The 26,621-nt window shown below is 35.4% G+C and overlaps 1 protein-coding gene across 6 annotated transcripts in view; it reads left to right on the top strand.

Annotated features, from left to right (window-relative positions):
* Positions 1-26,621, top strand: part of FNDC3A (fibronectin type III domain containing 3A) — a 189,631-nt gene that overhangs the window by 140,902 nt on the left and 22,108 nt on the right. For all 6 annotated transcript variants that reach the window (XM_069063638.1, XM_069063635.1, XM_069063636.1 and 3 more), the window contains 9 exons: positions 3,412-3,465; positions 7,307-7,431; positions 8,570-8,744; positions 12,451-12,537; positions 18,689-18,827; positions 19,469-19,537; positions 23,118-23,236; positions 24,627-24,732; positions 24,826-25,001. In XM_069063638.1, coding sequence (XP_068919739.1) covers positions 3,412-3,465; positions 7,307-7,431; positions 8,570-8,744; positions 12,451-12,537; positions 18,689-18,827; positions 19,469-19,537; positions 23,118-23,236; positions 24,627-24,732; positions 24,826-25,001 — 1,050 coding nt within the window. The remainder of the gene's footprint in view (positions 1-3,411; positions 3,466-7,306; positions 7,432-8,569; positions 8,745-12,450; positions 12,538-18,688; positions 18,828-19,468; positions 19,538-23,117; positions 23,237-24,626; positions 24,733-24,825; positions 25,002-26,621) is intronic.

Genomic DNA, 26,621 nt, shown 5'->3' with positions numbered 1-26,621 from the left:
TTTCTTCTCTGTATATTTCAAACACATTGTCATCTGAACACTGATTCCTACCAAAATATCTTGAAGGTATTTGATGGTGTTTATGACCTGATTTGTTGGGCTTGTTTTTTGAGGGGTTTAGCTAATATAGTTTCCATTTGTGCCATGTTTTATGACTTAAATGCATGATATAAATTATCTCATTTGACTCTCATAAATAACACTCCCATTATGAGGTAAGTAGTACTTGTATTATCTCCCAGGTTGCAGATAAAGAAACCAAAATTAAGATTATATGTTGAATGAATGCATCTGTTAACTTAAAATTCTCAAGGTATCCATATTTGCTTAGAGCTAATGGACCTTTCCTCTTCCCCCTGAGTGTACTGATAGTGGGTGAGGTATTTCTATGGGATTACGAATCACTGTACAGATTATGTGAACGTGCCTGTGTGCGTACAGATGTTTCTTAAAGTGTTATCTTGAAGCCAAGGAGCTACTTTGTTTGTTTAGTTAAGGACCTAAAATCACTTAATTTAATATTATTTTTAACCAGCGTGGTCAGAGAGTACAGTATTGTATTCCATGAATTTTTCCAATTAATTAAAAGCTGAAATTATGTCTAGAGACAGTATGTTGGAGAATAAAGAAAGTCAGAGTCCTGAGTCATAGTCCAGGTCTTTCCACCTTTCTGGGCCTTACTTCCCCTATTTGTAAAGTGAGTGATTAAATTAGATGATCTTTAGCATCCCTTCCAGCTCTAATATTCTATGATTTCAAAGATTTAACATGAACATTATCTTTAACATCACTCTTGTAAAAAGCCCACGAGAAGGGGGAAGATCTTTTTTTTTTTAACTTTTTTCTAAGCTATGTTACAGGAAACAGTCTCGTTTATCCAGCAACTACAGCTAACCAGTACACAGTCAAGAACATGGAAATATGCATAGACATTCTCTGAGCAGTCAGAACAGTTGTTACATACTCCATTCAGTAAATTCCAGTTCACAGAATCTCCTCAATCCTGTTAAGGTGTTTTAACTTTTATTTTAGGTGCCTTTTCAGGGAGCTTGTTTATCTGATTTCCTAACTCACCAAAGATGAAAAGCAGCAAGTTAGATGGTCTAACTTGTACAGCAACTGCTAGAAGTAGACACCATGAAAGCCTGACAAAGGATATGGGACAGAAAAATTATAAAAGACAGATACAAATTCAAAAATGAATAGGAGTTTTAAATCATTTAGTATAGGGACAAGCATATTTCAGTAGCCCAAGATGGCATAAAAAGTAATAAGCCAACAATTATATAGTATAAGGTTTGCAGAGTGCTTTCCACTGATTAGCCTCATTTGATTCTTTCAGTGACCCTGTGAGATAGGGACTAACCTTCTCATTAACTTCATTTTACAGATGAGGTAGCTGAGAATTGTAAAAGTTAAGGGTAAAGTTAAGTGCTTTTTCAGCCCAAGGGTGAAAAGCAGTAGAATTCAAACCCAGGTCTTGCCTTTGTCTTCGCAGTTCTTTATACCATACTGCATTGCTTTTCTGATATCACCATAGTCTAGCAACATGTTACAGTCATTAGCAGTTTATAATGCTAGACCTTAGACAGCAAGAATAAGTTCAATTTTGTTCAATATCCAGAGTTGTAGAAGTCATAGTAAGTAACCTCTTTTAGCAAGATTTCTGTTAAAATAAGTTTTTTTTAAAAATCCTAATAGGTATGAGGTACATATATATTATATATGAATAGCTTATTCTCAGTATTGCCTGAAAAATGAGGTATTGAGTTATGGATGCACACACACACACCTTTTCAACAGAGAATACTTAACATACTGCAATGTTTTCTTGGTAACTTACTTTCATCATTCTAAGCATTCATTATTGAACTGAGCTATAATAAAGATCACAGTTTGATGTCTGCTTTTTAGTTTTTCCTGGCTCATCTTCTGTGAGACATCAGCTGTCACTCCTGGCTGCTTTCATTGTATCTAGCCCAGTGAGTTTGCTGCTTCTCATCTACTTTGGTCTGGGAAGTCAGATAACCAGACTTGTGAGGATTTAATATTAAATGAAAGGAAATCAGTTTTTAGTTCTGTAAAGTACATGATTCTATACTGAAGCTTTGTATTTTTGTTTATATTTTTTAGCACTCATTTTTATATTTTGAGTTCCAAATTCTTTCCCTCCCTACAACTCCTCCGTCATCCATTGAGAAATCAAGGAATTTTGATATATACGTTGTACATGGGGAGTCATGCAGAGCATATTTCCATATTAGCCATTTTGCCCCCCCCCAAAAAAAAACCAAGAAAAATAAAGTTAAAAAAGTATGCTTCAGTATGCGTTCAGAGTTCATCCCTTCACTGGAGGTAGATAGCTTTATCATTATGAGTCCTTTGAAATTGTCTTGGATCATTGTCAGGATCAGAGTAGTTAAGTCTTTCACAGTCAGTCATCCTTAACAGTATTGCTGTTGTATGCAGTGTTCTCCTGGTTCTGCTTACTTCACTTTGTATTAGTTCACGTAAGTTCAGGTTTTTCTGAGAGCTTCCTGCTCATCTTATCTTATAGCATGATAGTATCCTATCACATTCATAATACCACAACTTATTCAGCCATTTTCCACTTGATAGACATCTCCTATATTTCCAATTCTTTGCCACCACAAAAAGAGCTGCTATGAGTATTTTTGTATGTAGAGAGCCTAATTGGTTTCTCTGTGTCCTGTATCTTTCTTCTACAATCCATCTTCCTCACAACTGCATAATTGATATTTCTTTCTAAGATACAGTTCTGTCCCTGTAACTCCTTAAAAAACAAAAAACAGCTAAAAAAAAAAGTTTCTCTAGTTTCCCATTGTCCTTATAATAAAAAATAAAAACTTCCTTGCCATTTAACACTTTTCATAATCTCACTTCAGTTTATTTTCCTGGATTGATTATACATTATTCTCCTGCACATATTATACCCAAACTGACTTACTTACTCTTCCCTATATACAACATTACATCTCCCACCTCCATGCCTTTGCTTCCAAACCTTACTTAATAATAACTAACCTTTACATAGTACTTTAAAGTTTGTCTAGCACAGACCTGTATTATCTTCTTTGATCCTCACAATAACCCTGGGAGGTAAATAGATGAGGAAATGGAGGCTGAGAAAGATTAAGGGACTTTCCCAAGGTCACACAGCTAGTATCTATGGCATATTATAACTCAAGTCCTAATTCTTAAGCCCAGTGCTCTAACCATTAAGTGGCCTAATTGTCTCTTCTTAAAAAATCTCTCAATGACTATTTTGTATTTCTTTGTTCTCTGTACATTTTCTGTCAATAAAGGTCGCATAAAGTGATACAAAGTGTTTAAATAAGTTCTGCACAACAAATATCTGTCAAGTTTCTGATTTGTAATTCTCTATTTTAGGCACCTTGTGACAATGGTTCTAAAATCCAAAGTTATCTTTTAGAATGGGATGAGGTAAGTCAGTTAATACTAATCATATTTTTATTTTCTCAGAGTGATCAGGATTGTGTTCATACTAAAGCAGATGTTGAGATCCCATGTTTTTAAAGCTCATGATATTGTAAACTCAGGCTTCCTATGAATAGTACCATACAATGAAGTCTCATATTTATATTATTCCAGATTACTTTTCAAAATAATTTGTACCCTTTGAAAAGCCTATTGAATCTTTTATGCAGTGTTTGGTGCATAAAATCTATACAAAACCATGATTGCCTAAAACTTGCAATTCCCTCTGTGCCAACTCAGTTGCTAAAGCTATTCTTACCACTGCAGCTAGCATTCTTCCCTTGTAGTATGGCCTTTCTTTGTCTTGGAAAAAAGAAAGCATCTTTAATCCTAATTTGGCAGGAGAGTCTAGAAGCAAGAACAGCAAAAACATTGTCTAGGAATTGCCAAATACAAAGAATGGTAGATTCAAATGTAGAGAAGCACCTTAATTAAAGCTACAGAGGTAAGAATGGGGCTGCATAATAGATTATCTCAGGCATATCAGCTCATTTAGGTAGTTTTAATTTTCACTTTCACAGTAGTAATAGCCAGCCAGATTCCAGACCCCTGCAACCCTTCTGTTTCCCATCGTTTCCTGTTCTTAGTTAGGTCACTTCACTCGGCAAAGCTCCAACTCACTGCCTCCAGCTTTCTTTACAAAGTTACAAACTGCTCAGCTCCCTGGTGAGAAGATTGCATTGAAGTGGAGACCAAGGTCAGGCCAGGCATGGCCCTTTCTTTACATCTTACCTGTATTTTACTACTTTTTCCCTCCACTTTATGCCTATGAAAGCATAAAAATTTCTCTATTTATACATCTGAAAATAGTAATTTCATTTGCTAGTAAGAATATAATTTGTACTTTGTTGTACTAGTATTTTATTTACATATGAAACTAAGTTTATTGGTCTAAGTTAGGAATAGCTCTGTAATGACTTTGCTACCACTATTTGGTATCTAAGATGTTGTTGCTGCACTTGAAAACTAAAAAGGGGGGGGGTGTATACATGTATGCTTATTTCCAATCTTTTTTCCCTCTTTGCTTTATTAGTGTATTTTCTGTAACTTAATTCTTCTCTCTTACTTGCATGATTATGTATGTATTTTCACATAACTTTATAGACTGTGTATCTATAAATGACATATTTAATGACATAATTTTCTTTCGGGACATTGGCATACCACAGTTTGTTCAACTGTTTCCCAGTCATAGGATATAATAGATTGCCTCCGGTTTGTTAGGGATAAGTGTAGTTAGTTGTTCAGTCAGTAAGCATTTATTAAATAACTGCTGTGTGCCAGGCACTCTGCTTGGTGCTAGGGATACAAAGAAGGCAAAAGATGGTCATTGCTGTTGAGAGGAACTGAGAATCTAAGGGGGAGATAACAAGCTCTATAAAGGAGAAATAGGCAATAGTCAACAAAGGGAAGACAGAATGAAGTGGAGTTGAAAGAGACTTCTTGTAGAAGGTGGCATTTTAGATGGAACTTGAAGGAAGACAGGCAAAGGTAGTGATGAGGAGGGAAAGCATGGGAGACAGCGAGTAGAAAAGCCTGCAGCCAAAAGATAGCTGGGAACCATCTTTTCTTTGGTGTATGAAACTCCAGGGTACCTCTTCCAGTACAGATTGGCACTTTCTGTGACACTTCTCGTCAGTTTCCTAGAACCACTGAGAGCTTATGTGACTGGCCCCAAGTCTCGGGACCAGTATGGTCAGAGGTGGGACTTGAATCACTGAGCCTTGCTAGCTCTCAGTATCACGATGCCACCCTCCTTTTCAGATCCAATTTGTTGCTATTAGGAATATAGTTGCTTTGACTTTTTTGTACAGGTAAGCTTCTCTCCCTTTTTTCCCTTCTTCCTTAATTGTGGGATAATTATACGTCTGCCAAGACAGTTCAGTGGTCCAACTCACACTAAGTAGTTCCATTGATGATACTCAGAGTTATTTAATAAGATTATACTGCCATTTTACTAATTTATAGCACTTGAGAAAAAAAATTTAATCTCAAAGAACTTTGCCAGTTTTTTGAAATTTAGGAAAATTTTGCGTCTCTGATTATTTAGGGAAAATACCATCAATTTTCATTATCTCTCTACTAATTTTGGGAAGATTGTGAAACCTGACTTTTCAACTTTATTTGACTTTACTGCTTAATAACAATTATGTGAATTCTTTGGATATGACATATTAATGAATTCATCAGTATACTTGGAATGGCAACTGATGTTTATATAGCACTTGAAGATTTACAAAATGCTTGACAGATGTGATTTTATTTGTGCCTACTATCAAGAATTCTATGAAGTAGGAATTAACAGTCAGAATTATCCCCATTTTAGAGATGAGGAAACTGGGACTTCAAAGTAGTTGTGATATGCTAGTCATCTCATACCTCCTAAGTGTCCATTGGGATTTAAATCGAGGTCTTCCTAACTCCCTAATGTTCTCTCCACTCTGCCTTCTGGTTCTACACCACTGACAAGCTCTTACTGTCTTACTGACACCAAGTCTGGCTCAGAACTCTTGTAGTCGTTTTCTTAAGCAAGTAGCATTTTTGTAGAACAATTTAAGGAATTTCTTAGTGTGTTCTGCTCCTTTCCAGATAATACATACAGTTCATCGACCCCACTAACACTAGGACTGGAATTTAAGAAGGCCTCAAAGGGTCAAGATGCATCAGTTAACAAGAGTGCATTTTTTTATTTGTAAGGCAAAGAAAATAGAGATGGGATAAAAGTTATTTCGAAATAAAATTATAACATGTTTTGTCTTTTAACATACCTGGTCCTTCTAGTAGTAAATGATTGTTAGCTCTTATATAGCACTTTAACGTTTGCAAAGTGCTTTACATGTTATCTCACTTGCCCATGCAACCAACCTGCTCTAAGTGCTGTTAGAATCTCCACTTTGCAAAAGAAGAAACTGAGGCATACAGGGATTAAGTGACTTACCCCAGGTTACACAGGTTGGTATCTGAAGCAGAATTTTAACTCAGCTGAAAGGAGTGGCCTGAGGGAAATAAATCTATTGGAATGGCCCATTCAATCGGGTAACTATATTTTCAAAAGAACAAAGGAGTTGGCATTTGTTTACTTGAAGTCTAACTTTTAAAAAGTGTTGAATATCTCTAATAGAAGAATACACTCTTTGATAAAAATAAGAAAAAGTAAACCCCTGTTAGAAAGTTGAAAGCTTTAAAGTGACCCTTAATCTGAGTCTGATAGATGAGTAGGGAAGTTTAGGTGTCATAATTTTTCTTTTTATGGGTGTTGGACTTAAATAAGTTAAAATGTACTTTTAAAATTTGTATTACAAACCTTAATGCTCCTTTACTAACTCCACAAAGATATGCCTATGTTTAGGTAGAGTAATAATTTCATTTCATTATCACCAAATTCTCCTCTTATTTCATAACTCTTCTTAGCTAGGAGACATTTCTTTCCACAAGGTTTCTTTCATAGCCTTTCAAACCTTTCTGTAATTGCAAATCTAGAGCTTTTTTTTTTTAACTAGACACATTGGTTTGGATTGTCCTAAAGCACTTTAATATGTAACTGGATAGCGCCATAGTTTTCCCCAAAAATAATATATACACCTTCATTACTTTTGAGCTATCAGATAATGAACTTTTCAAGTACTGTTTGTCTTCCTTTGATATTTGTAGCTTGTGTGTGTCTTTAACAAAAAACACATCTGATGTATAGTATTTTGTTTGTTACCTAATAGACTTTCAGTAACATTGGTGTTAATTTGTATTTTGTAACAATGTACAAAATATAAAATTCTTGCTTTCGTTTTAGGGGAAAGGAAATGGAGAATTTTGTCAGTGTTACTTTGGCCAACAGAAGCAATTTAGGATTACTAAATTATCACCAGCAATGGGTTGCAAGTTTAGACTAGCGGCCAAAAATGACAAGGGCACAAGGTAAGTCATAATATAGGAACTATTACAAGAATTACCTTTCAGTTTTCCACAGTGCTAATTATCTGGAGCAAATCCTGATTTCAGAGTTTTAGTGATGTCAAAAGGCATTCTTTTATGACTCCTGCTGGGGTAGAGTTAAACCATAGTATGTTTGCCAATAAAGTACTTACACTTAATTAAGGTTTCCTCCTTGGCCCCCAAATAGTGACCCTTCACTAAATTTCTAATGATGTCTTTCCAAAATGAAATAGGCTAGTCCTTTCTTGCCAGTTCAGTATTTGAGGCCCTCCTAGTCTGACTTAGAACCTGGTAAAGCTTGTCCTTATTTGACATACTCTTAAGGACCCAGGTTTGCTTCCATGCCCAGTGAGGCAATAGAATAAAACTTTAATAGAGGTCCCAGAGTAATGTTGACATGAATTTTAGATCATCCATCTAAATAGATGATCTAAATTTGCGTCTGATTAGTGGAAATGATTGATAGTTAACTTTTGACTGTAATGACTGAGAAATAATTTTTCATATAGTATATAGATAAGATTATTTGAAAGGACTTTGAAAGTAGCAAAATTCCATTAAACAGGAGGTGATGTCACTATGCCTGCAACTACCTCCTAGATTATATATAAGATCTTTAAAATCTTTTAATTTTTAGGATCATGCTAAAACAAGATGAATATATGTATATGTGTGACTGCATATATACATGTGTACATATGTACATGTATGCATGCATACCAAATATAAGGTAACTAGGATTGTAGGGGTAGCAGCTGGGAGGACAATTGTGGTGGTAGTTCTGATAAGTGATTCTAGGAGGCAGCGATGAGAAGGGGAATGCATTCCATGCATAGAAGACAGCATAAATGTGAGACAGAGCTAGGAGGTAGAATGAGGTATGTGAACAGCATGAATAAAAAGAATATTAAAATAAATGAATAAAATATTATAATATATTATTATAATAAATGAATTAAAAAGGACATATAAGAGTTTTACATTTAGCAGAAGGTCACTATCAAATCCAGGGAATTATTACCACTACAGTCATAATCTGTTATTATGAATTAATTCTTAAGGTGTTTAAGAATGTTTCTAGTTCCTTCTATTAAGTATGAATATTTTTTGTTTATAACAGTGGCTTTAGTGAAGAGGTCTTATATCACACCTCCGGCAGTGCCCCTTCCACGCCAGCAAGTCCTACACTTGTTAAAGCTGGAGTTACTTGGTTGTCCTTACAGTGGAGTAAACCCTCAGGAACACCATCAGATGAAGGAATTTCATATATTTTAGAGATGGAAGAAGAGACATCAGTAAGTGTTAATGTATACTTTGAAGATTTAAGTGAGATATTTGTAAAAGATTGCCTGCTCCTACAATAAAGATAAGGAGCTCCCCCATGAAACTAATAGGTCAGATTGAGAAGTGACTTCACAGTAAGGTCTTAACTCCTTTACACTATAGCTATGACTGAACTGCTGTTAGGTTTGCAGTCACTTTGGACAGGCAATTTTGCTTCTGAATCTTCAGTGGCCCTAACCCTAAATGAACCAAAATGGAACCAAAACACAGTTTGTAGCTAGCTCCAAAAAAGTTAAACATTTTTCTATGTTTTATTAAATTTTATAAACATCCAGTTTAGAACTGGGTTATATTCAGTACTAAAGAAGACTTGGTTTGCATCTAACTCCATGTTTACAGTTGAAATAGGAAAGAGTAAATTTCAGTAGTATTTCTATTACTAGTAGATCTATGATCCCATTGTCAGTTATCCTTCTGTTGTTAAAGATGTCAGCCCATCCATGCCTTCACATATTGTATGATGTTTGTCCATATTCTCTCTTATATATTACCAAGAGGATTTTTCCATCATTCTTGATGACTTCCCCTAGGTCTTTCTACATTTCATAGTTAGTTCTACAATGAAGAGCCTGTCTTTTACAAACTCTTATTTTTACCTACTTTTCTGACACTAATTCCTTGGTGATATCCCTTCTTATTTAGTCACTACCTTTAGCATTAGTGAAACTGATATCATGAATATACTTCGGAGGTTCATATCACAACCTATCCCTGTCTTCTTTTCTTTGGCAGCTTTTGTCTGTTTTTTCCCTTTCATCCCCCTGGCGCATCTGATATGTATGCTGAGTGCCCTTTCCTTGATCTCTTGATATTATGTGGGCATTATATGAATTGTATGCAGTTGATAGATATAATCTAGCCATCAATTAACCATTACTCTTGCTACATGAATGATCACCCTCATTTTCCAGCCATTTATCATTTGGTTAAAATCTTTCCTGTCACTTCTTAATCATAGTTTGTCGGTATTGCTGTAACCTGCTTATATCCACCATAAGTTTCTTCATTGTTATTTGGATGACCCTCAGTTTTTATTCTTAAGATTCTGTGATATTCTAAGATTTGTAATCATATAGTGTCATTGTAGATGTAGAAGAAAATAATTAAGAAAAGGGGTCTTTTTTTGTTTTGTTTTAGGGAAGGGCTTGGGTTTATTGAAAGTACACAGCTTCCCAAATGCAATCCAGCTCACTTTCTTACTCTTCTTTACTTCTGGGTACAGTTGATTGGCCTTACCCAATATTTATCCAAGATGTGTGTACTGATAGATTAGCTGAATGAACTGATTGTGCAATTGTGTGCCATAGTCTGATGTTCTTTATCCACTTGGATTCATTGTGTTGATTGAATTCTTTTGAGTGCTTCTACATCCCACTTGGGGGAGCCTCTGTAGTATTTTTAGAGCTTGAAGTGTATTCAGTCAGTATAATGTCATCCAAAAAAAAGAAACATCTAGAGGGCCATACTATTCATAGGTCATATATACTTCCATTTGTCTTTAGCATTAGCCATCATACATGATACTAGTAAATAACTGTGGCAAAAGTGTAGGTCCCTATTTTATGCCTCACTTGCTGTTAGTAATCACTGACAATCTATAATTGCATTTATCAAGGAATCTTGTTTGATCCTGTTCCCTTATCTGTCATGTCTTTTCATTCAGTAAGTTTTTGTTGATTGATTGTGATTATTGTAGGAAATGGTGATAATCTGTATCATGTCTGTTACTTTATCCATTTCCTGATTTAGGGCATCAGTGACTTATAGATGTGTCAGAATGGAACTATCTAAATTACATGCAGTAATACCTTCTTTTTATTCTTTTTGAAGCTGATTTTGATCTTTCCTCTAGCAGTTTAGTCAACTGATTTGAAATGACTAATATTAGTAACTTGTCCCTTGAAGTATTGTCAGTTTCTTTTTTTTTTTTATAGGAATATGATAGAGTAAGTGCTTGCCAAGTTTAATGCCTCCTTATTCTGTCTTTGAAAGTATTTGTGTTTGTGCATGCAAGGCTTGTTTAATCCACAGACCTTTGACCTTTTTGATTTCTAAATCCATAATTGAAATCATTAAGCATTGAAATGTTTATTAAATAAGTTTAAAAAGAATTTTGTTGAGTTTGCAGAACATTTGTAAATCCTAATTTTAAGAAATGTTGGTACTGTTATCTTCATGATCTTTTGCATAGACTCATCAGAAGTACAAGTTTTCTGTTGCCTTTGGATGCACAATAAAAGCAATTCTGCCAGTGTCTTTCAGTTTGCTCCTTCATTTAACTACAATTTTCTTCTCTCTTCAAGTTTCATTTGTAGCAAGAATGTTCATTAGCAATATGATTCAGTAGTTTGTCATTTTGATCATCATTGAAAATGCATCTCACATTTTAGAGTACTAGTATTAAAATGAACATTTATAGATGGTCTAAAATCAGTGCTATTCTTACTTTCTTTATCCATTTTCCAGTACTTTTTCACAGGGCTGAGGGCCATTTTGTATTATCATTTGTTTCATAAGTGGCAAGGTCAAATAAACTCATCACTAATGAGTGATTTTTTGCTGCTTGCTTTAACTAATCTGACCACAAATAATTGATTTTTATGTTATTCCCACATTAGTAGTGTCATTTTCTTTATTTGTGATGCTCCATGTTGCCCTCAGATTCTTAGTAAGCTATAAACCTCTTAACTTCTTCTTTTTCTCAGACCCAAGTCATATATTCTGACATCTTTTAACCAGCCTGTGCCCACTTTTATACTTGTTCATTGAGTATCAAAGTATGTGTTGATTTGGAAGATCTTACTCAATTCTGTATAGAATTTTTCTCTTTCTTCATCCTTTGTAGCAAATGTTAGCACATGATCTATAATTTTATTCCCATCAGTCTTTTTTACTTAATTCTCATCATAAGCACTGAAGTAAAAAGATGACCAAACATCCCATAAAATATTGTTTCGTGCTGGCACATGATGAAACCAACCCTATCAATTCCTTTGTTTGTCTTCAAGGAAAACTTACAAACTATTCTTCCATTTAGCCTTAATTTTTGTTGTCTTCTGGTTTAATTACCATGAGAATATCAGTACTTATATGATTTACTTGTTCCAAAAATATGTCACTCTGTCTTTGGACTAAGATCTTACATTTAGAGTACCAGTAGTTAAATTTACATTTATAGATAGCTTAAAAACTGCAATTCTTAAACCAACTCTCCTTTTGTCTTAATGCCTCCCCACTTCATTCACCATGGTATTTGCAAAAGCAGAAATAGGCGGCATAGGACATAGGACTATTTTGTAATTTTTCTTCATTTCATGGGTTGCCATGGCCAAAGAAGTCTTTGACCTAGTGGCTAGACACTGTTTAATACATATCTTTTCATTGCTGCCTGCTGAACTAGTTAGGTGGGTTTTCCTCTGTCTACCCCCACCCTCCCTCAGCTTTGAGAAACTGGTCCAACCTAATCCAAGGTAAAGAGATTTAACTTTAAACAAAGTGATAAAAGTACCTTGCACTTCTAGACATTTAAAAGGTAAAGAAAAAATAGGTCCTTTTCCATTGTTCCCCTCTTTCCATTATTAAAAAGTAAAATATAAGTATAACTATAAATATGTACATATGTATATCATATATGTATGTGTGTTAATCTTCTAACAGGGATATGGTTTCAAGCCTAAATATGATGGAGAGGATCTTGCTTACACAGTGAAAAATCTTAGACGCAGTACAAAGTACAAGTTTAAGGTAAGATTGTAAAAATCTTAAAGTAAGGTTTAAAACCATTAAATAATTTTCATTTTAAATCTTAAATATTTTATTCAATATTTAACATTATTAACATCATCAATTAATCAGGTTAATGTTAAATAATAATATTTAATGTGTGTCTCATTCTGTTCTTTTACTCTTAGGCTCTCTAAAACAGTTAATCTAGAATGTTTTCTGCTAGAATTATCTTAAACTAAAATTCGTATTTCATGCTTTACTGGCACTTTATTCTCACAGTATAAATGGGCATCTCCAAAAGGCATATTCAAGGTTGATTCTGATAATTACATTATAAGAGAGTCAGGCATATACTATTAAGGCTTTTTTTATTTAACTAATTTTACACCCCAATACAGTGCAGCTGTTACAGTTACTGTGTAGTTAGCAATTTTGTTTCTCCTCTTCACAGAATGTATCAACATAGCTGTGCCCCTTCTGAGGGAGGAAAGATAGACCACTCCTAGGTGACACTGAACACATCAAGAACTTTCTTTTACTGTCAACTTTGATCATTTGGGGACTGAATGTACCATGTTGTCAGTGTCTAAGCCCTGTGTTTATCATCTTTCTACCTTTCATTATAAACATTCTGGTAATTTCTTTCATAATTAGTACCTTTGATAAAGGGTCAGCATTTTATTTTATTTTTTAAAGCAATTGGGGTTAAGTAACTTGCTCAAGGTTACATGGCCAGTTATTTCTGGGTGTGGTGCTAAGTATCTGAGCCCAGATTCGATCCCAGGTCTCCCAACTCTGGGGCCGGTGCTCTTACTCCCTGCGCCACCTGACCACCCCTGGGGTCAGCATTTTAATAGCAAGAATAAGAGTCTTGGTAGGAGTTTAAAACAAAAAGTTAATGTGAGGTTTAGGGTTTACCTTTGGATTTCATTTGTGTGCCCTCTCTCAGTTGTTTATCTACTTATTTTGGTGTAGATCAGTATTTTATATCTTACATAGTAAACTGTGAACAAGAATCTTGTTTGATTTCATGGCTCTGGTACCTGGCATAGTGGCATGCGTTTGTGGTTGTTTTAATTATTATTTCTTAATTCGATTTAGTGATGGGTAATCTGATGTTAGTTGCTTTTAAGCAACAAAGAATGTCATATATCATAAATCTAGGATTAATGTTCCTTCTTACATCATGAAATTTAACAGTTGACATTTTGGTGACCTTATTAATTAATGAAGAGGTCATTCATCTTGAAACTGGTTGACTAAAGAATCTTAACCGTATATATAGTTAAGCATGATCATTTTGGGACACAGACTATTGTGGATATAGGTTTTAATGTTTTCAAAATAATATTTATTTTTAACATCTTGAAATATATAATTCTTTCCTTTTACCAACTAAAAGCTCATTCATTTGACATTTAAAGTTTCCAGTTCAAAAATCTGTTACCAGTTTCTATAGTCATTTGCTGAAACACCATCATGTTTACCTAATACAAGCATAAATAAGTTTTATAGAAAATTCTTTTGCCTCATGTCAATTTTCTGTAGGCAGTTATATATTATTTATAATTTAAAGTTCTGTAGACTATAGCTGAGTATATTGGTATTTCATAATATAGGTATGCAGATTAAAAATAAAAATACTTTTTTAAAAAAAACTGTATTCCATCAGTTTTTTCTCTAGATATGGATAGCATTTTTCATCCTGAATCCTTCAGAATTGTCTTAGATTATCATATTGCTGAGAATAGCTAAGTCATTCACAGTTGATCATTGTACATATCATATTACTGTGTACAATGTTCTCCTGGTTCTGCTCTCATTTCACTTTGCATAAGTTCATATAAGTTTTCCCAGATTTTTCTGAGGGCATCCTGCTCATTGTTTCTTATAGTACAGTAGTGTCCCACCACAATTATATACTGACATTCCTCAATTGATGGGCATCCCCTCAATTTCCAATTCTTTGCCATCAATAAAAGAGCTGCTATAAATATTTTTGTTTTACTTTTTGATGTTTTTTTTCTCTTTAGTATACAGACCTAGTAATGGCATTGCTAGGTCAAACGGTATGCCTGGTTTTATAGCCCTTTGGGCATAGTTCCATATTGCTCTTCCAAATAGTTGAATCAGTTCACAATTCCAACAGTGCATTTGTGTTCCATTTTTCCCATATCCCCTCCAAAGGATAATTTTTCATTATCCTTTTCTGTTATATTAGTCAATCTAATGGGTGTGGGATAGTAAGTAGTACCTCAGAGTTGTTTTAATTTACATTTCTCTTATCAATAATAGTTTCGAGCAAAAAACAGAAATGCATTCTCAGGTAGTGTGAATCAGAGGCATGTTTGAAGAAAACAAGCTATTTACAAAATATTTGAACAAAGCCATTAGGTTTGTTAACTGCTTTTTCTCTTCATTTTAAAACAAACAGTAGGTGAAAATATATATAAATATATCAAAAAAGTAGCAGCATTACATAAGCTAATAAACCATCAATAACAGTAGAGCTAGGCCATCCCATAGGTTCAGTAAAGTTTGCCTAAAGATTGACTTGAAACAATGGAAAAGGCACAAATTATTCTATTTTGACTTTTTAAAAAGCATCAGAATTGTAGCTTAGAGAATTCATTATAATCTAGAAGGATGTCATACACTGTAAGTCTAAAATTAATATTCCTTCTTACATCATGAAACTTAACAGTTGATATTATGAGACTACCTGCATTATCCAGAGTAGCAGAGCAATCACTGATAACATAAATGATTGACTTTGCCACTGTGACTCACCCCCATGACAGTGAGTATTGGACTTTAATAGGAGAGGCACAAAATAGTCATCACCTCCTAGTCAGAGCTGATAAGTACATATGTACTATAGCATAAGTTATGATAACATAAGTATATACTAAAGAGCAAACAAAGTATTATATAACATCATTTTTAATTGTGCGATCAGGAAAGTTTTCCTGGAGTAAATGATCCCTAAAAGCCTATTATGACAGGCTAAGATGTGTAAAGATAAACCATTCCCAGAATCAGGAGAGAGATTAGGGAACAGGAGCCTGGAAAACACTTTGGTAAGAACCTGGAATTCATGAAGGTGAATCATGAGCAGTGCAGCTGATTGGTAAGCTGTGATCAGATCATGGAGGGCCTTGAATGTCAGAGTAAGGAGCTGAAGCCTATGAGTAGGTAGAATCCACTAAAGGAAATAAGATAGGGGGAGAACCTTGAAAGTGCAATATTGTACAATCCAAGGAAGAAGAGGAGAGTGAAGAGGTTCAGAAGAGTAAAGATGAAAAAGAAACCATTGAATTTCATGAGTAGTGTTGCAAAGAACAGTCTTATTAAAGTGTTGAAAATAGAAACCAGATTTCAGGAGTTAAGGAATTGAGGGAATAGTAAGAATTTAATGGCAGGGAGCATAGACTACTCTATCTAGATGATCTTTATTAAAAATGAAAATTCCTAATTGCATTTATTTCTGTTCTATGCTTCTCAATTTTTATGTTCTATGCTTCTCTATTTTGTTTCTCTTACAAAGAACTCTTATAATTCAGACCCTAATTATATAGTGCATAGATAATTTAACCCATTAGTTTCATTTTTTTAATCTCTAATATATATCTGCAGGCCATTTTTCTTTTACTAGAATGATTTATGTATCTATAGGTTTTGTAAAGTACATAAGATATCTAGCATATTTATTTAGTTTTCCTTTCACATCACATTAGTACTGATATGGTTGCATATGGAGATTAAAGAAAACATTAACAACAACTCTACAAAGAATGTAGCAGAGGGGACTTAGGTTTTTGCATGAACTCTGGTCTGCACAGGACAGCTGATCAGTGTTCAAGCAGCAGGATCTTGGAGTCTACTTCATGCACTATGGTGTCCCCACCATCACTTCGTGTGACTGCAGCCAGTTGCTCAAACTCAGACTACCCCTAAAGGTAGCATCAAAACATGTCCATGGCCCTGGAGAAGCTACAAAAAGACCTTGAAGGAGTTACTTAGCAAAGCCACTAGGAAGAGTCAGTGAAACTCTGACAACAGAAAAATTCAAGTTAGAAAGGGAAATCAAGCATAAGATAGAGCAAAAGGGAGAAGAGAAAAAAAAGAAACCATGGACTCCGGAATCCTGCAGCTATGGTTGCCCCTATGTCAGTTGGGCACTTAGTAAAAATAAACAGTTAAGGATGGATCAGTAAATTTGTGAAAAAATCATCTTCTTAACTGGTCGTCAGCAAGTCCCCACTAAAAATAGATGCAGTTCACAAAGAGATCATTTGAGCTTCTCATGTGTTAATCATTTTTCAGTTGTGTCTGATTCTCTGTGAGCCCATTTGGGGTTTTCTTAGCAAAGAAATTGGAGTGACTTGCCATTTCCTTCTCCAGCTCATTTTACAGATGAGAAAACTGAAGCAAACAGGATAAAATGACTTGCCCAGAATCACACAGACACTAAGAATTTAGGAAAATGAGTCTTTCTGACTCTAGACTCAGCCTTCTATCCACTGTGCCACATAGCTGCCCAAGCTTTTCATCAGGTCTAAGTGGAAAAAACTACTCCATGACTGTCAACAACTTAAGCTTCATATTTGTAGGTAGTAGTTTAAGAAAGATCAAGACTGATATTACTATAATATATTATATTATATAAAATATAATGGTATTATGTATTATTCAAGTAGGAGCAGAAATGAAATTATTGACCCACCTTGATTTCTCCACCTAAGTGGAGAAAAAATGCAAAGGAGGGAAGGGGCAGTTTGAAAGAATCCTCCTTTGACAATGATTCATACTGGTGAGAGGCTGATGGATATTCTTCATGCCTAAATCATTTCAATTGTTTCTTAACTGATCACCCTCCATCCATATTCTTTCCCTCCCCACCACTCCTAAAATTTTCCTGAAATACAACTTATACTATATTACACATTTGATTTTTTAAAAAATCAGTATCTATGTGTTGCCTACAGAAAAAAGTTTAAGCTCAAAGGGAGTGAGCGTTTAAGTGCCTGCAATGTGTCAGACTGTGCTAAATGTTTTACGGGTATTATTTCATTTGAGATTCAAGATTCTTCTGTCATAATGTGACTTTCTAACTTTATCACACACACTGCTCCCTAGTCCCTTACTTGAATCTTCTATTTCAGCCAGTCCAGACTAATTTCTTACTGATTAATACATTGTATTCCTTCCTACCTTTTAACTCTTCTATAAAGTCTTGATCTCTGCCTCTTTTAAATTCCTACCACAGATTGTCTGTACCACTTATTTAGCACTTAAAACTGCTTGTTAATTTGTCCTTTGATATTTGATAACCTGTACACTCAGATTATATGCTTCTTGAAGTATGCCTGTCTCTTAGATCTATACATTCCTCACAACGCAAGGTTTCTTACCTATCATGAGTGTTCAAGGAGTATTTGTTATTTAACATTGTTAATAAGATTAATAAAGAGAAAGAGAAGAGTCGTCACGTGGTGTTGTGAATAGAGTTACCAGCCTTAGAGGCTAAGGGACCTGGCTTTTAGCCTTGCCTCTAATCTAAGCCTTGTCATCCTGAACGAGACGGTGCTAGGATGCATTGGTTTTAGGAATTGCCTCAATGTGGAAGTTCTGTATGTCAGTGAAACCATAGGTCTGGTTTCTGTTTCTATTTTCTGTTATTCTTTATGGCTGCTGACCAAAGAAGGAACTTTACTTTTAGAAGAGGTAACTGGACAAGGTGTTTTTTAGCTAAAAAGATTAAGAGGAGCTACATTTGGCTTATTTGGTATTATTTTAGATTTTCTTAACACTTCAAACTTATTTATTGGTCTTAGGCAGGATGATAAATTAAGCTCATGTTTACTCTTTGATTGTAAAACTACTAAGGAAGAGAATTTTGAACTCCCTAAGTTTGAATACCATTTGGATATACTAAGGATCTAATGAAGGATAAAGGTTCTAAATTAAATAAACCAGTGTTATGAAACAAATAACCTACCACCCTATCACCTACAAGTATTCCCCTTGGCTCTCATTTTTTATGCATATGTCAGGGTAAGAATACTGGAAGGAATTAGCCAACACTGTCTTGTCAACAATCACCATGTTAAAAGATTATGACTATGTTGGATTTATATAATATTACTTCTGTATGTTTTTGTCATAGGTTATTGCTTATAACTCAGAAGGTAAAAGCAATCCAAGTGAAGTAGTAGAATTTACTACTTGTCCAGATAAACCTGGAGTACCTTTAAAACCTTCAGTTAAAGGAAAGATACATTCACAGAATTTTAAAATAACTTGGGGTAAGGTGTTTTCCTTTTCATATTAATACAAACTCTTCAAAGATCCTTACATAAGTTGATTTGTCCAGATAGGGCCAAATTCAGGCCACATTATAATTAGGAGTGTTTCTGTGGCTCTTTGAAAACATATATACTAAAGAATTCAGATCTGATGTTCAGACAGATGGGAAGCACTCTGAAGTTCTGGACATAAATGTGGCATAAAGTATAGTGAAGGAACATTGGATTAGGATTGAATCAAGAGAACTGAATTGTAGTCACTGCTCAACCACATATTGTATATGTCTGTGACCTTAGACAAGTCACTCTCTGAGCCTCCATTTCCTCACCAGCAACATGGGAATATTAGTGACTTTTCCCCTATTTCACAGAGCAGTCATGGCTTTCAGTTGGAATCATGTCTGTTAAACCTCTTTGAAAGCCATAAAGCATTATTTTTGTGTCAGATTCTTTTCAGAGCAACATTTCAAACCATGGTTCTGATCTTAGTTTATATGTAATTCCAAAACTCTTAAATTTACCCTTAAAAACTTAAATAAGGCATGATTTATCAAAACTTCAATAAATATGTCAAATGAAATATTTTATTCTTTGTTTTTGCTTTGCCTAATACCAATATTGGTTGTTTTGTTTTGTAACAGATCCACCAAAAGACAATGGAGGAGCATCTATAAATAAGTATGTTGTAGAAATGTCAGAAGGCTCCAATGGTAAGAACTATATTAATTAAGACAGTCAACAAGCATTTATTAAGCACTTATTGCATACCAGGACCTGTGAAAAGCACTTGAGGATACAAAGAAAGGCTGTCACAAAGCTTGTATTCTCATTTAGGGGGCAGTGTGTAAATAGCTAATACATGTAAAACATATACACAGAAGGCAAAGGTATTCTGAAAGGAGAAGGCATTAACTTCTCAGGAGATCAGTAAAGGCCTCTTGCAGGAAGTGGGAATTGAGTTGAGTCTTTTAAGGAAGTCCAGGAAGATAGGACATATAGTCAGTGTAGAGCCATGGAAGTAGAGTCCTATTCAAGGAACTGCAGGTAGGTGAGTGTAGCTGCATCTCTGGGTGTATGAACGGAGAATAAGGTATGAGAAGATTTAGGATTTGAAAGGGTCTGGTTATAAAGAGTTTCAAATGCCAAGTAGCTAATGATTAAGAAAAACATCTTGGTACCCAAGTGGTAGATGAATTGGGGAGAAATTTGAGGCACGGGTAAGAGTTATTTAGCTATTGCAATAGTCTATGCCCTTAACACCTGAACTAGAGTAGTGACTGTGTAAGGAGAGAATGGAACATATGCAAGAAATGCAAAAGTAAAAGTAACAGATTAGATATGTTGTGTGAGCGAGAGTAAAGCATCAGAGATACCAAGCTTGCAGGTATAGATGACTAGAAGAATGGTGGTGCTTTTAGTAAAGAATAAGGGAGCAGTACCATAGGAGGCTTAAAGAGAACCAAGAAGGTTTGGAATAGCCACTATGGAAGGTGGATGGCAAATATATTGGGACAGAGTGGAATGTTTTGCCCTGCTGCATTGTGGGTCTAGTCAGCATGATTTCCTTTTTTCCTCCAGCTCTTATCAGTACATGAAGAAGGTGAATGTTGGGAATGATGCAAAGTTGGGGACTGGCAAACTGTGATTGACAATATGACAAGGGGGGGCAAGGAAATGTAGAATGAAGAATCACGTAGAGTTGAATTGATTCACTAAGAGACTAAGGGAAGAAAGGAAAATGTAGCAAGGGTAAGGGTGATTGCCTAGAAAAGGAAGGAATGGACGTCACAGTGAGAACAGGGTTAGAGGTTGTAAAGATTGTGATCAGATAAAGAAATTACAGAATTCATGAACATAAAAGTAGAACACTTGTGGGTGATTGCTAGGTCAAGTATGTAGCTGTGTATATTCTGTGTGGCTAGGTTAGAATGAAATACGTAATGGAATTGAGTAGATTAAGGAACTGGGAAATTAGGGCATTGAGGAGATACTGGTGTCTGTGTTGAAGACCCCTAATACAAGGACAGTACTTGAAGACAAGAAAAAACTATTGGCCAGATACTGTACTCATTAAAGGAGGAATGAAGATGTACTGGTGGTCTAAAGATAAGTCGCTAGGTTCATGATTGAATGATAAAATTTGCAGAATATGGACCTCAAAGAAGTGAAATTGTTTAGTGGAGGTGGTCAGGGGAGAGTTTGGAAATGGTAATGTAGAATAAAGTATATTCCAGCTTTCCCACTATAGCTAGAGAGTTAGGAGGTGATGAGAGAAAGTGTATCCCATGCTGAAAAGGATGGTGAGGGAAGTGATGTTGTCATGGATCCTGCCTCTTATAGGAGAGACATTTAAGAGGAAAGATTTCTATTAATTAAAGAGCAGGCAGATTAATTAAAGAGTCGAGGCGATGGAACAACAGGAAGCAGTATAACTAGAAACTCCCCCCTCCAGCTCAAACTCCTCCAGACACCTAGAAAACACACCAGACCTAATCCTAATGGGAAAATGCAAGTAACAAGTAATTTTTCCAGCCTAAGGTCAGATGGAGAGATTTGTGGGTGCTGGGGTGGGGCTGTGGAACACACCAGCACAGAGGAAGAGGCTGTAAACTGGGGTGAGGATCCTAGACTCATGATGGAGCACTATTACAGGGATAGGTACAAACTTGCAGGTTTTTTGCCCACTGCCTAGTTGTGGGTCACAGATCCAGGGCAGACTGACAAAGGGACCTGCACTCTCCACCCCTCCCTTCCCCAACAAATCCTTTTGATTTCAAGCCCCAAGCAAAATACCTGAAGAAAGAAGCAAATTCAAAAGCAAATATAACTCAGACCCCAGGTTCAGACCAGGATCTCATTTCTAGTCTTCAGCTCTGTTTATAGAGGAATAACCAGGACAAGATTTGCAGACCAAAAGGAAGCCTGCATTCTGCACTCTGAACCAGCAAAGCTTCCCAGTTAATTGATAGGCTTTAAGTCTAGCAGCAGTCTACTCTTACTCAGATACAAACCCAGATCAGGACTTTGCAGAGCTCAGACCAGAGGAACAGCAATCAGACTTTGCCCTGTATCAGACCATTTTGGTAGCACTTGAAAGTTTACAGATATTGAACCTGAGCTGACCCTGAGGTCCTTTAAGAGCACCATTCTCATTATCCCGAGAAAGCAGCCACAGGATCAGCACAGACTTTCCCTCCAGAATGCACAGAGCCTAGTCCTGACATCAAGTCTGAGGTCAGCAAGAAGACTGGAAGAATGAGGAGCTGAAAAAAGCATCCTACTCTAAAGAGACATTATGGTGACAAGGAAATCCAAGACACAAATCCAGAAGAAAAGAATGACCCTAAAACTGCTACAAGCAAAGCCTCAAAGGAAAATACAATTTGGACACAAATTAAACTAGAATTCCTGGAAGAGATGAAACAAAAGTTGAAAAAAAGGGGTTTTTTTTAGTCTTTGTTAATGAAGTGAGAAGGCCAGAAGAGAAAAATGGTAAAGAAAGAAAAGTTGTGTATTTTGCCTTCTGGCAATAATGTTCTCCAAAAATTGTGTTTTAAAGTGACTCGTCATTGCTAGGAGGTTGTATCCCTGGGTTCACTAATGCTGTGCCATCAGATCAAGACCTCAGACAGCTCCTACTAACCTGTAAATAGTTTATAACACTGTACACCTCTTGTCTGGGACCCAACCTGGCTACTTAAAAAGCTATCTTATCAACATGAGATAATATATGTATTATATACTGTATCTGTTATAAGCCCAAGAGAGGCTTACTACCAGTCTGGCAACAGGGTAGTGAACTTGTTAGCCATACTAACTCTTGGAGATCATCTGCTGAGAGGTAGAGGGCTTGTTGCAGACTTCTTTGGTGAAGGGAGTACCCACAGCAACAAAAGAAATGCTATGAAATGACTTTGCCTATGTATAAAGCAAAGGATGTCTTTTAAATAGACGACTCACATTATTGGTTTTTCTTCTCTTTATTTATTTATAATGTTATTACTGAACCAGTAAACACATTTAAAATGCTTAATTAAAAGCACATTGTCTGTCTTTTCCAGAGGCTATACAAAGTAACAGATATTTCACATCAACAGATCTGTCCAAATTTGTCTTTGAAATTGTATATAGAAAAAATTAGATCATTTCCAGGAAACTCTAAATAGGCTTAGAATTGTTCTGACAAATTACACAAATGCTTGTTTTAATGAAATGAAGATACCTACCGTGTCCATGATACCAAAATGTCAAGCATTCGTCCATAATTGATTGTGCCTCTATTCTTAACAGGAAACAAATGGGATGTGATATACAGCGGCACTGCTCGGGAACATCTCTGTGATCGCCTGACTCCTGGCTGCCTCTATCGCCTACGTGTATACTGTGTCAGTGATGGAGGACAGAGTTCGGTAATGCTGTATTTCATATAGCTATATGAACAGTACTCTGAGGGGCACTGTTTATTAGTTATTACCCTAAACCCCTTTAATGGAAGGGATCGGTTGATATATTTTTGTCTTGCCTGCAACAGGTGCTTTATAAATTTTTAGTGAATATGAAAATAGAATGTTATGCTTGACATTTAATATTGTATATTTGTGCATGTATTATCAGGTACCAAAGATCATAGACCATTTGTTTGAATTATGAATCATGAATTTATTATTTATAACATATTAACTATTCATTTAAATTATCTTTATTAAATCCTTTCTGTATGCAAAGACTTGGGGATATGATCAAGACCATTTCTGCTCTGAAGTAGGTAGCAGTAGTGAAAGGAAGGGGCAGATAGGGATGATAACCAGGGGCTTTGTATAAAGACGGCTGGGAAAAAAATCTGAATATCTTAAAAGGTTCATTTCAGAAGGCTGCTACATAAACAGGTACTTTTTTTTTTAACCAGGTTTTTTTTTTTTGATGTATGTTATTATTATTCAGATTATTGAAGTGAACTTAAAGTATGCATTTGCATGGTACTGTTATTTAAATACATACATAGAATTTCAGGTGGAAATTTTTATTCTAATTGAAGATTGATTCCATGAGCATTTATAATTTTTTTTCCCATGTTTTTTGTATGTGTGGGAGGGAGAGAACATAATGGTGTCTAGACCTATGATTTCATCAATTCGAGGAACTTTGAAGTCAAAATTCCCTCTAATGATAACAAATCAACAACTCTTATAAATCTTACAGAATTGTCATGGGTCACTAAGGGGTTAAATGAGTTGTCCTAGATCACATAGCCAGTACATGTCAGAGGTAGGCCTTAAGCCTTGATACCTTCCTTACTCATAGGAGAGCCCTGTATTCCCATTTCATAATAGCAGAATCCTAAGGGGTTTTAAAAAAAAGATTTAGTAAGTTACGAAAATTTTGTTGGAAGTTGTATTTTAACAAGTCTTTTAGGTTAAAAAAAAAAATCAGTGTAGCCTAAGTTGGCCAAACCTGAAAATAAAATAAACATCAGTTCATACTTAACAAGTTATTTGAATTTGTATTTGGTCAGCACCAAAAACTAGGAAGTATGACCATTATGGATTGGAGGGGGTCTAAGTATGGAGCAGTAAATTTTTTTAATTGTGCTTTTAATTTATTTGTTAGTACTTGGTTCGTATTAGACCTTTAAAATTGTTCATTTAACTTTATCTGTATAGGTTTTGAGCATTGGTAGTTTATTTTGTTCTAGATTATATTCATGTAGTATTAGCTGACAGTTCTTTAATGATAAAACTTTGGTATTTATATGACTTTTTTCTTTCATTTAAAAAAAATTATCATTTGGTCGTTTGACAGGTGTCTGAGCCATTACTGGTGCAGACCCCCGCCGTGCTTCCTGGTCCATGTTTCCCTCCCAGATTACAGGGTAGACCCAAAGCAAAAGAAATTCAACTGCGATGGGGTAAGTTCCACTTTAACAATATATTATATAATTCAATAGATATTTAAATGTGTTCTATTTTAAACCACACAAATTTTTCCACATGTTTTTTAGGACCACCTCAGATTGATGGAGGATCACCTATTATCTCTTATAGTGTGGAAATGTCTTCTTTAGAAACAGATGAACCCAGAGAAATTTACCAAGGTTCTGAAGTAGAATGTACAGTGAGCAACCTTCTTCCTGGAAAGACATATAACTTTAGACTGCGTGCAGCTAACAAAATTGGGGTAGGAATTTCATTTTCATTATTAACTAAGTTTGCAAGGAGGAATATTTAAAATCCTGAAGAGAATGATACTTTGAAATTGATTTTAACTGCTAAGCTTTATGTACATAACATTATGTCCATAGAGACCTTGACTCCTGGGCAATACTCTTGTTATCTTAGTTTTAACTATTGTAAGACAAATGAGGTGGGGCAGCTAGGTGGCACAGTGAATAGAGCATTTACCCTAGAGTCAGAAGGACCTGAGTTCAAATCTGGCCTCAGACACTTAATACTTACTAGCTATGTGACCTTGGGCAAGTCATTTGACCCCAATTACCCTGCCTTCCCCCTCCAGAAAAAAAAAGAAAGACTAGTGAGGCAATGTGCTAGAGTTAGAATCTGACAGAGGTTCAGTTACTCCTGGCTTTTGACTCCTACTACTGGGGGGAAAAATACTAGGCAAGTCCTTTAATTTTGTTGTGTGTCAGCATCTTTATCCTTCAAATGAGGATAATGATACTTGTATTGTCACACGGTCTTACAAAGTTATTTTAAGGAAAATGCTTTGTAAAACTTAAGCTATAGGGACAGAGACCTATGAATTCATTGGTGTAGGGAACTTGTTAAGAGAATTGTCTAGAACAGTGTCAAACTCAAATAGAAACGGGGATGGGCTGCATGTTGACTTGAACCACAAATTAACATTAGGTTGTACTGTGTTTTTATTTATTTTGTTAAATATTCCCCAGTTATATTTTTATCTGGTTCAAATGGGTGTTTGACACGTAGCCTAGAGCACTAAAGGATTAAGTCCCTTGTCTAGGGATACCTAGCCAATATATGTCAGAGGGCAGACAAATCTTAAAGAAGTAGACACAGTCATAATTATTATTATAAGTAATAAAGTGATATTTTAAGCGACACTTCTGTTGATGTTATCTCATCAGTATGAGAATTCTTTCCAGTGTAGTTAAAAACCTGTCTGCACGTTTTCATCCAGGGTGGCTTTTGCCCATGGCCTCCTGGAAGTGCTTCATAAGAGCTCCATGGAGTAGTGCATGGAGACCTTCCTCTAGTCTCTTAATGTTATGTAGGTACTATTACAGCATGTAGGCTGTCTGTCATCCCGTATTCTTTCTACATAACTGGGATATCACAGTTTTTCTTCATGCGTTACTTAGATAATTTCTTGTATGTCTCTTTCTGCATGCAGATTATTCTTGCTAATGTGCTACAGCCTTTTTATGCTGCTACATGCAAAGACATATGTCTTTGCATTACCCTTTGGGTCACCCTCAGTTTTGATTCTTCATAAGATATGGGGCTCTGCCAATAAAGCAAAAGTTGACAAATTTCATCTGCAAGCTTAGAATGGTTTTTGAATTTTTAAGTAAAGTCTTATGTTTAAAAATGTAAAAGCCGTTCTTAGCTAACTAACCAGTGGGCTCATAGTTTGCTAATCCCTGGCACATAACATTACCAGAAGAATATTGCTATTAAAAAGATAGGTTGCTTTGTTTGTTTCATGGAAAAGTTGGGTATCATTTAAAGTAATGCATTGTTTTCCAAATTTACTGTAGCATGCTTGCTGTCTTCTCTTCAAATCTTGGCCCAAAGTATTGTCTATTTGGAGTGATTC

This window comes from Petaurus breviceps, unplaced genomic scaffold (genome assembly GCF_028583685.1).
Source record: "Petaurus breviceps papuanus isolate PSGF00001 unplaced genomic scaffold, PetGlider_PUasm1.0 90594, whole genome shotgun sequence".
Classification (NCBI taxonomy): domain Eukaryota; kingdom Metazoa; phylum Chordata; class Mammalia; order Diprotodontia; family Petauridae; genus Petaurus; species Petaurus breviceps.
This window is presented reverse-complemented; position numbering and strand designations above follow the sequence as displayed.